Source organism: Bombus bifarius, unplaced genomic scaffold (genome assembly GCF_011952205.1).
Source record: "Bombus bifarius isolate JDL3187 unplaced genomic scaffold, Bbif_JDL3187 scf7180000009750_frag, whole genome shotgun sequence".
Taxonomy (NCBI): domain Eukaryota; kingdom Metazoa; phylum Arthropoda; class Insecta; order Hymenoptera; family Apidae; genus Bombus; species Bombus bifarius.
In genome coordinates this window covers 2,274-13,518 of record NW_022885314.1, presented here as the reverse complement: position 1 = coordinate 13,518, position 11,245 = coordinate 2,274, and the positions used below count along the sequence as shown (strand labels likewise).

The 11,245-nt window shown below is 33.4% G+C and overlaps 1 protein-coding gene and 1 pseudogene across 1 annotated transcript; one reads left to right on the top strand and one right to left on the bottom strand.

The window, feature by feature from the left end:
* The first annotated feature begins 1,950 nt into the window (after window positions 1-1,950).
* LOC117215596 lies at window positions 1,951-3,266 on the top strand (annotated as a pseudogene).
* A 2,285-nt stretch (window positions 3,267-5,551) lies between these two features.
* Window positions 5,552-8,540, bottom strand: LOC117215597 (organic cation transporter protein-like). Its single transcript, XM_033461950.1, has 5 exons — window positions 8,226-8,540; window positions 7,507-7,619; window positions 7,101-7,315; window positions 6,127-6,475; window positions 5,552-5,841 (listed from the first exon to the last, which is right to left on the bottom strand). The coding sequence occupies exons 1-5, from the start codon at window positions 8,538-8,540 to the stop codon at window positions 5,661-5,663; spliced, it is 1,173 nt and encodes a 390-aa protein (XP_033317841.1). The 3' UTR covers window positions 5,552-5,660.
* Window positions 8,541-11,245: the final 2,705 nt, after the last annotated feature.

Sequence of the window (11,245 nt, the reverse complement as noted above, 5' to 3'; positions counted from 1 at the left end):
CCTAACTAAAATCGTCACCAACAAATCCGTATGGTCCCGTGCGCTAGACACACCCATCCTTAGCTTTCCTCCGAGACAGCATCGTCTCCCAAGACAGTTCTGATTTTACATCCTTCGAACGGTCAATATCCTTCCACCGGGTAGGACACACCCACAGATCAGTCACTCATTCATCTCGTACATACGCACCAGCGTAACTGCCTTCGTTATAAGTTGTTGGAATAAACGGTGAAATATAACTTACTATACTGTGTCATATTCATTTAACCACCTCTTATCTTAACCGAAACAGGGGAACGACTACTTCGCGGCGTCGATTCACCGAATCGTAGCGAGAATTTACGCCTCTCGCTACTGCGACTGCGTCTCTCCGCGAACGGTCGTAACACCTTGATCGACAGAAGTACTAAACTCTAATAACATAAATTTATATATTTTCTATTTCCCAGCCACCAGTTTTATAGATTTTTCTATCTTCTGTACTACTTTTATCCCTTTTATTTTTTCTTACATGAGATTATTGTAAATTTAATATCATTTGTTCGCAATATTTGTCCTTGATTTTGAAATGTCGCGCTTCAATGTTGTGTGTTGTTCGACGTTTTATCGAACGATGTTTACCGAACTAGTTTATGGATACGTACATAATCATTAAAGAATCTATAAACCTTACTAGTTTGTTTTTACTAAGTTTTGTTACAGAAAACATGTTCTCATAAATTTTCAACTTTAATTTATGGAAATTTGTTAACCTTAAACTATAAAATCATTCAATGAGTCTTTCCGGATGTTTTTATGTAGTCATAATTTCACATATCAGCACAGCTCCACCACTAGGATAAGAGTTACATGGAAGCAACAGAGGGGAAGAAGAACATATAGAGATCTAAAGGTTATTTTTGTCTCATTCAAGTTTCTGTTAACCGGCTTGGAAATTTCCTGTGCTTGTTTCGACTTTGAAGTCTTAAAAAAAAAATTGTAAGTAAATAGTATATATATAGTATATATATCCCGAGTCAAAGTTTCTCTTTATAAATAATAAACCGTTTAGAAACTATATTTTGTATGTTTTTTCCTTATTCATAATTAAATAATAAATATGAAATACTTCTACAGAAAGCCGACATCCTTCAATTAACCGAACAGCAGATGATTTAAAAATTAGTAGTTGAAAGAAATAAATGTTATTACATGTTCATAATTGATCGATAAATTTAAATATACAATTAGAAAATGTTTCTTCTTTATTGATAACTAAATAATACAGATAAGATACAAGATAGTTGTACGAAAAGTCGGCGCGTCGTTCAATTAACGGAACAGCAGAGGATTTGAAAATTAGTAGTTGAAAGAAATAAATGTTATCATATGTTCATAATTGATCGATAAATTTAAGTATGCAATTAGAAAATGTTTCTTATGTTTGGAAGAATATATAATCACTGCTGAATGTTTTGTAGTTACGAAAGTTGTATACACACATACATTGTACATACGACTAGTAATGGTACTAAATTACTGTTAGAGGGTCTTGGGTGTATAGAACCATATGGTTAAATTAATACTAGGGATAACGAATCGCGCGAATGTAATTAATATTTTGAAATGCGTTGTTTGCATTAATTGATAGTTTTCTTATAAACTCTTTTATAAACAATTTCATTGCTATAGAAAAAAGATAAATGCCGGTAATATGTCTATCCTACTTAAATAGAAAGTGCAATATTTTGTTATAATATTTGGCGCAAGTTTATACATTATTACATCGAAAAATAATATTCTTTTTATATCTAAGCTATATTAAAATATAAAGATACAAATAGCTATGCGAGTAGTTAGTAGTTGATGCTTTTTACTTAAATTGTCTTATACTTCATAATTTGTAATAATATAATTCTTGTCATCAATGATTCTTTGTTTTTACTTTGTATATATTATACTTCCAGGAAGATGCCGCTCTATAAATTGACTTACTTCCCAGTTACGGCATTGGCAGAACCAATCCGTTCTTCTTCAGCTATGCTAGTATTCCATTTGAAGATGAACGTATCAAAAAGGACGTCTGGCCAGAAATAAAGCCCTGTAAGCTTAAAATTTAAAGAAGTTCTGTTTCTTAAATCTCATCTTTCCTAATTTAACTAAAGTAGCTAAATAAAGTAGAACACAATTATGCAGAGTATAACAGAGATTATTGTTTACTCTCCATTGCTCTATAAGATATGTGGGAGAACAATAGGTATTGTTAAGGAGACAATGCCCTTTGTTTGCTGATAAATTATCAATAAATTAAATTATATCTTTCCAAAACAGATAACAGGAAGCTAGATATTTAAGAAGCATCATAATCTGTTTGTTCGATAGAATCTTTGATTCTATTAGTTGTATGTTTTTAGTGACTCCTTATGGCCTGCTTCCTATGCTCGTAGCTGATAGAAGGAAGGTTGCTCAGTCTACAGCTATTTGCCGTTACTTAGCCAAACAATATGACTTAGCTGGAAAGACTGACTGGGCAAATCTTCATATTGATGCCACTGTTGATACTATTCATGATATTCGTCATAGTGAGTATCCAGTGCTGCTTTGCATAAATCTTATGAGAATCTTGATAACAGATAGTACATATCTGTTCAGGTATTTATTAGTTGAAATCCGATTTAATATTTGATTTAATCGAACGATACACGTATGTCAACAATACAAGACAAAGGATTAAAAAGGATTGTAATTCTATCTTCAGTATCATTTAAATTTCGCACAACACTGTATTCAAGTTAGTATAACATTAGCGAATAGTATTTAACTGAAAACAAATTTTCAGAAATTGCCGCCTTCCACTATGAGGAGGACGAGAAGGTCAAAGCTGCAAAACGCAAGGCTGCTGAAGAGACGCTGCCGTTCATTTTAGAACGTTTAGACCAGCAAGTGAAGGAAAATGACGGCTACTTCTACGATGGTACTCTCTCTTGGGCTGATTTAACATTCGTTGCTCTGCTCGATTATTTGAACTTTATGTACAAGTCTGATCTGATCGAGAATTACGAGAATCTGAAGCTGCTGGAGAAAAAGGTCCTCCTTCTGCCCAAGATCAAACACTGGATTGAGAGACGCCCAGTTAGCGAATTCTAAACTTCACGATTGCTTATGGTTTTATAAGCGTTTAAAGATTGCGGTCTTAGTGTGTTGAGAGAACGAAGAACGAATCGTGTTGATGGAAGTTTGTATGGAATATACTGATTGCTTTTAACATTCATTAGTTCCAGCTATTACCGATATTTTTGTCATTTAGTTAGGGTTTTCCCTTTAGATTACGTTGTGATAGAGAACTATTATTTGTGTATTCCTACAGAAACATACGAACTATATAAACTGTTGACACGATGTTGTGCTTTTGTATTATAGAGATAATAATAAAACCATCAAACAATCATTAATTATGTTTTTTATTATATTCATTAAGAATTGAAGATTACCTCCTTGGTGATCTTGATAATATCGTATTTTACAAATGTTGAACAAAAAAAAAATGTATGATTATTTTATTCAATACGTTATGAGGGTTGCTTTAAAAAAAATACGAGTTACATATTTCTTTGAAAAAAGCATGATTTTTATCGATACAATAATGTTCTTCTGTTATCGCTTTAAAGTTGAGTACTTCGTTGATTACACGAGAGAACTCGCCTACAGCAAACAAGATACGACCGTGTGTAAAGTAATTAATCTGTTTGCTCGTTGCTAGCTACACATAAGGCTTGCGTAAAAAAAAATATGCATTTCAGTTCAGGCGGAGAATTATGTAGGAAGTCATTTTGTCGATCAATAACTTAGTTAATAAAAGATCAAATTTTCATGTACATAAATGTAAGTAACGTTCAAGTATTAATCATTACATACAATTTTTGTATAATTCGATATCTTGGTCACTTACATCTTACAAATGATACATAGATAATATTTATGAGATACATTGGAGCTATCTTTTAGTTAACGCCATTTTTTCTTGTTTTCTCTGTACTTTTACTATTCTTCCAAAAATATCAAAGGATCGATGACTTCAAATTAAACTAGAATTGCTTCGGTATATTGTCAATCAATGGCTATTTGTATTCACATCTATATCAAAGGAAAACCGATTGCAAAATTAATTACCCTTGCAACTCCGCAATATGAAAATATGTGTGATCGACCTTGAAGATGACAAATCTCAATGTTTGAAGTAGTACAAAAAGATGATAATTTAATTTCGCTTTATCAAACTGTACAAAATTTGTATACACATACAGAAAAAAAACGGAGTTCAAACATTAATCAACATGAATTATCGGTTATTATTGTTGAGTAATTATTAGGATTAGAGTTTTTGAGTATCGATCGTATCGAGTTTTAACTATCGGTTTCCGCAATTTATTGTTTTTCTAAATTATGTCTAAATGGTATCAGTTTTTGAATATTTTATAGTTTACACTCCAACATACTGACGTAAGCTATCGAAAATAATCGTAAATTATGCAATATCATTTTTTTTATATTTCATAATCTAAATTTCAATCTATTTTTTGTATTTAACATCCCTTATTTATTGTTCGTGTTCCGTCTTGTACGTTCTTCAAAAAATCTTAATTTTTTTTTCGATAAAATCTTGTGTGAATTTACAAAAAATACGATTCTTCGTTTAATTTTTTTCCCTTATTGTCTTTACATATTTGGAGTTTAAACGCGTTATAAGTACGTCTTTTTTTAACATGATTACGTAGAATTCTTATTCTGAATAAATTATTTGTTTCCGCTTCATAACTGTTTCTAAATTACAGTGCATTTAATCTTGAAATGCACAGTAACATTTTACATTTTTTACGTTCTAAGGAATTTTCAGGATCGGTTAAAAATTAAATTACAGTAATGGTAATACTCAATATTAATGTCAGACGTGGATACTTCACTGTTTTGTATAATAATTTGTTATCTTGGCATCGATCAAGGTACAAAACTCGTGGCCATACACCACGTTGTCCATATTATTTTCATCTCGTTAATATATTTTGTATATTTATGATGTTATTATTTTACTAGTATAACGATTATTGCACTATATTCTATAAGATGGAGCTTTTGTACGAACAATTTCAGGAACTTTTATAACAAAGGAAAGTACTAATTTTTAACATTAACTACCCACGACAATTTACGACAATTACTTTAACCTACGTTCTTACTCTAATTTTTATTCGCTCGCCTAATGATTGAATTTTTAATCAATCATTGTTGATGAAAAATTGCGATGATAATTGCATTGCGGATCTTTATGCAAATGCATATTTTCGTGGATACAATAATACAATTGAAAGATTTGATACAATCGAAAGGACTTGGGCAAAAGTATGTTTCTATCCATTAAATATCATCGATAGTGCTGTACTTTTGGATATTTTACAAAATTTTGCGTCATACGCATTCTATAAATTTTCGTATCTTCGAATCACCCATAATTGCATAAAAATCCACTGTTTTGTGATAATGAATATTAATGACGGTGGAATTTAAGATTCCCGGATTCAGTAACTTGTCTTACTCTAATACATGTATTGCACGTTTTTGGAAGAATAAAGATTCTTTGCTCGAGATCAACGCGACAAATATTGTACTTCGTGGTGAACGTTTCGCTACAGCCTTTCGACCTCTGTGATCGAGTTTACGCTTTTCCTCGATTTTATACTCGATCTCCGTAGCATGCTACTCCTTAAAGGCTCACCGCGAAGCGACGCTCTCATCGAATTCCTCGCACTGCATTTAGGAAATGATCGGAACATGGCGACCGGTGGTGTCTCTTCGTCCTCGCGTTTCCTGTCAAAACATTGCGTTTAAAAATATTGAATCCAATCGCTTAAAGATTTGAATAACTTCCCAACTCGATCCTTCTCTTCTGTTCAAAAGATTTAAAAAGCATTTGAAGAAAGAAGATAGTCCAGTTTTCTTTTGAGAGATTTAACAGATTTTAAGAAGAAAGTAATACGAAAGCACACGAAGATGTAGATCTAACAGAATGCTTGAGAATCTTGAACTTCGAGCTTGAAGATCTGTGAATATCTTTGAAAAAAGGAGACCGAAAGTTCCTTTATGTGATTTTACCTTCCGATACAAGGTACATCCCACATCTTCTGATCTTTTCCAAAATCCTCGCTGTCCTGCAGCGTCTGCGGAAGATCCTTATTCAATGTTTCCGGCAAAAAGAGAGTCAGAAGACCGCCCATAATTTCGAGTGTGCCCAGCACAAGAAGAGGTAGGAACGAGGACACAACATTGAGATAGACTACGAAGGGTGCGAGGATACTAGCAACGTATCCCATTATATGTATCAAAGCTACACCCTGAGCTCTAACCACAGTTGGTAATACTTCAGCCGCATATTGGAGACCGATATTGTATGAAATGTTTATCCAAAATCTACCGAGAATTGCCAGAGAAGCTGTATATGTACCTGAAGAAAAAATTTTAGCATTAGTTTTTAATTCTAATTTTTCATGAAATAATTTTAGAAAATTTTAAGGAATAAAAAGGGAAGAAATTATTTTATCTGTCTGTAATTTGTCTGGTTGTCTGCAATAGTTGATACAAGCATTTGCTAAGCTTAATATAAGCGTGCTTAGCTCTAAGCTAAGCACAAGCAATAAGCTTCTTATCTATAAAACGTTAATCTAGCCAATTTGAATCTAAGGGATTGTATTATGGATTACGGCTACTGAAAGCCATATAGCACTGCTGGAGCGCTGAAGCCCATCATTTTGAGGACTATTGCCAACGCCCTTTGATATATGCGGAAATACGAAGCGATCTTATGATCAAAGCAGTAGAAGGGGAAATAAAATATCTATACAACGGATACATGATAGGGCTTGGAAACTATTCTAGCAATGTAGCAAATAATCTACAAGCATTTGCATGTTATAAATATTCCAAAATATACATTTTCTTCCTTTCAAAAAGCACAATGTTATACGAATGAAAAATATTCGTCTGATTAAGTCAGAATTATCGACTTAGGTTATTTAGAAGATTGATCAGTAATATAGAAGGGTGAATATATAAAAACGAAATGTACGAACTATTGGAAACGGCAGAAGCCCAGATGCTGAAGATACCAGAAATGACGAGGGAACCACACGACAGCCATCTTCTGCCCCATCGATCAAGAACGAGCGCGAGGAACGTGTCAGCAGGCAGCTCGGTTGCTGCAGCAATCGTGAACGTAACAAACACGTCCAGGCCTAAATTATCGACGTTTCGTACGTGACCATCGAACACCAAAGAAATCGCCATCCTATATTTCGTAAAACAATTTCATATGATAAAGAAAAGCACGCTATCATATTTCATGTGAGAAGCAAATTCCTTGCTTCAGAAATGAAGTATTTTTAGACAAAAGATATAAAACTGTTCGTGAGATTTTTACAAGATACAATTCCGATTTTACGTCAATCTATTTGATACCTGTTTAATAGCGATACGAACCAAATAACAATAAATAGAATCGTGATATTCCGTAGTCGTGGCGTTCTAAATAGATCCAACACGGAGTACGTTTTGTCTGCTTCCTCCTCTTTGCAGATTCTGGCACAGGTTTCCTGTTATTAGCAAATTTTTAACTAGTTAATGTCGTTTGTCTGTTTTTCTTACAAATTTATGTGAATCTGTTATGTGTACAAAGATTACGATAAAATCCGGAAGAAAGTTTATGTTATATTTGTATGAGACGATCCTTTCGAAATAGTTTACTTGGACGTTCGCAAATTTTTTCATTTTACTTTATAAAACATCAAACCTCTGAAAGTCGATTATCTCCTTATATCGTACATTAATGTTAATATTGCCATGATCTATTCATAGACTGAGCAGTTTCCAAATGTTTAATCTATTTGTATAAAAATTAACAAAGATAAAAACAATATACAAATTCAATAAATAACATTACAGAAATAGACAATAACAGACAATAACAGAAATTGACAGCAATTTATCGCTGGCAATTTAGGTGATGAATAAGATATAAAATTACTAGGTTGTAAACAAATTTTCATTACGTAAAAGACCCAATTAGACTTCTATTCAAAGAAAATGATTATATGATATGCTTAAAGGCATATAAATTGGTATTTATAGAACGCACATAAAGCAGGAAAGATCATAAAAGTAGAAAATACGGAAAAGATTGCGGTAATCGGTTTATTTACCCGGAATCGTCTATAGATGTCATCGGGCACCTTGGTGCCGTTGATTCGCTCGAATTTACCAAGGATTTTAATGGCCCTGTCTATCTGACCTTGGCTGACCAGCCATCGAGCGCTTTCCGGTATCAACCATGGCGTACCTACGGCTAGAACAAGAGGAACTGAGGTGACAATACAGGTCATCCTCCAGTCGGCCAAATAATAGGCGATCCAGGGTAGAATGCAAGTTGCAAATGTGAAGAATATTGCGATCGACATATTCGCCACGAATGTCCTCCACCTTGGTCCAACGTATTCTAATACTGGAATAAAAAACATAATATTTAGAAGAATCATCTGTAAAAGAAATATTCTGTGAATAAAGAATGGAACAATATATTAGGTTGTCGCAGAAATTTCTTTCGTCTCGTAAGGAGATAATAGACGCATACTATTTTTTGTTTTATATTATTTTATTGAATTATATTCATTGGGACAAAATAGATCATACGTAATTCAATAAAATAATATAAAACGAAAGAAACTTTTGGGGCAACTTAACGCAATATGAAGAAGAAAAATTTGAGTTACAAATATATAAAAAGTAGATATACAATATATATATTAATTTAACAAACGTGTTTAGTTCTACGATTAAATCGTGTTTAGATCTAATAACAAGGACTTTAATAATTTCCCGATGATTGTTCAAGCCCATTTAAATTTCCGTACGTGTTTCGATACTTATCGACAAGAATACGTTTCTATTTACGAATTATACAGGGTGGTTGGTAACTGGTGGTACACGCGGAAAGGGGATGATTCTACGTGAAAAAAGAAGTCGAAAATATAGAATAAAAATTTTTCGTTTGAGGCTTTGTTTTCGAGAAAATCGACTTTGAATTTTCGCTCGGTACGCGTGCACTTTATCACGTCTCGTTATAACGGATCTCACTGTAGATCGTTGTCTCAATTGACGTTATTTTTAAAATTTTTAAATTTTTAAATTTTTAAATTTTTAAATTTTTAAATTTTTAAATTTTTAAATTTTTAAATTTTTAAATTTTTAAATTTTTAAATTTTTAAATTTTTAAATTTTTAAATTTTTAAATTTTTAAATTTTTAAATTTTTAAATTTTTATTCTATATTTTCGACTTCTTTTTTCGCGTAGAATCACCCCCTTTCCGCTTGTACCACCAATTACCAATCACCCTGTATTTCTTAAAGATACAAAAGGTAGAATCACGCGTAACTAGCAATATCATAAATTAACTGTGAATAAACGGATCGTTGGAGTCAAAGGATCATTTACATAATTCAAACACGAGCGTGTGTTACCTTGTTAAGCTATTTATGGTAGATATTGAAAGATCGATAAGCCTGAGATACATATTTATGTCGAAACGAACATTCTCTACGGAAAGTCGAGTCTAATTCGATGAAAACAATTGACTTCCTGAACGAACATATCGATATATATCCACAGTGCAATGACAAGTAAATATTACTCTATTTTCGTACAAGAAAACAGATTAAAACGATGAGAAGTTATCTTGAACAATTGAACTGACCTTCGCGATGAATGAATCTCGCAATTTCACGAATACGTAGACGAAATTAATGTCTGGTGCGTATACGTCCAATAAATTAGAAACGCAAGGTTGTAACTCTTTAATCGCATAACAGGACAAGATGCGATAAACACGTGGAAATATATCATAGTGAACAACGTCTATTTGTAGTTGCCGTAAAATAGGGAGTAATTGCTCTTAATAAAGCAACCGTGTTAGCCACTTAATAGTGGCTTGCTTCTACTCCGGAATCACCTTCAATTAGTTGTAACTAGTGGCTTCCTGATAATTACCGCTCAGTGGTTGTTTCTTTTTTCTTTTTTTTTTTTGCTTTATTATAATTGCGATGCTCGAACCATGTTTACCATGGAACTCGCTTCCTTATTTAAAATCACTTTGTACCGTTGAATTTTACTTTTCATGCTTCATAATGAACCAATTTATAATTCACAATAAACCAAAATGACGAACGTTCGTTTAAATCACGAATTTCAGATATTTCTATTCTCTAAAATTACCTGAATTAATTTTTATTAAATAAAATAGCTATAGGATAATTCCACAAATCAGATATTTTGAGCAAATATCTCGGAATTTCCTGTTTAATTCGCCGTAAATTTTTCCAATACGCTCTGGACCTCCTACATATACATGTAGTATCGTGGACGAAAGGCCTGGGAAATATCGGGCGAACTATGAACAATGTCGCGAGAGCCGAGGCGCCGTCGGGCCCATCAATGTGTCATCGGTCTTTTCAAGTGCATAGTTTCGTGGAAAAGACCTACGTGACCCTGGCCACGAGCGTCTGCGGAACACGTGTGCGGTGGTCCTAGGAAAAGGACAACAGAATGCGACAACGGCCAGAAAGGGTCAGTCGAGAAACAGAGTGCGAGTCGAGAAACAGAGCGCGAATCGAAAAGCAGAGAGTGCGAGCGGAGGAGTCGAGCGCGAGTCGAGAAACAGAGTGCGAGTTGAGCGGAGGCGGAGGTTGCGAGTGGCGTTGCCGAGAGAGTGTGGATTGCGCTGTGTTCTGTACGTTTGGTATGAATAGTTCAAGTTAAGCCACAATCGTCTTTTCTGTCTGATTAACATCTCTATTGTCCACTCTTTGTGAACATATTACATCACGATATTACATACATAACGTGTCTATACATAACTGTTAATTCATCATTTTCTCGTAATCCTAACAAACAATGCTTAAAAACTTTAACTACATTTTGGATTATTATCTCGCACGAATAAATTTTAAGCTATTAATCGCTTTCCTGAAAATCTGGGTTGGTTATCAGCTTCGGTACGAGACCATCGAGTAACTCGGTACGCATGAACGGAAATAATCTCCCAGTTATATCCAAATGTTTAATAATTTTCTACATAGAAATTTAATGAAAAATAAGAATAGAAGAACCTAGCATTACAAAAATCAACTTCCATGAAATCTAAATATTATTTATGCTGTCTGTAATTTT

Coding starts and splice junctions, on each gene's coding strand:
- LOC117215597 (XM_033461950.1), bottom strand. CDS start 8,540: ATGTTTTTTATTCCAGTATTAGAATACGTTGGACCAAGGTGGAGGACA. Junction 6,476..7,100: donor GGCTTCTGCCGTTTCCAATA/GTTCGTACATTT, acceptor TTTTTTCTTCAG/GTACATATACAGCTTCTCTG. Junction 5,842..6,126: donor GATGTACCTTGTATCGGAAG/GTAAAATCACAT, acceptor ATGTTTTGACAG/GAAACGCGAGGACGAAGAGA.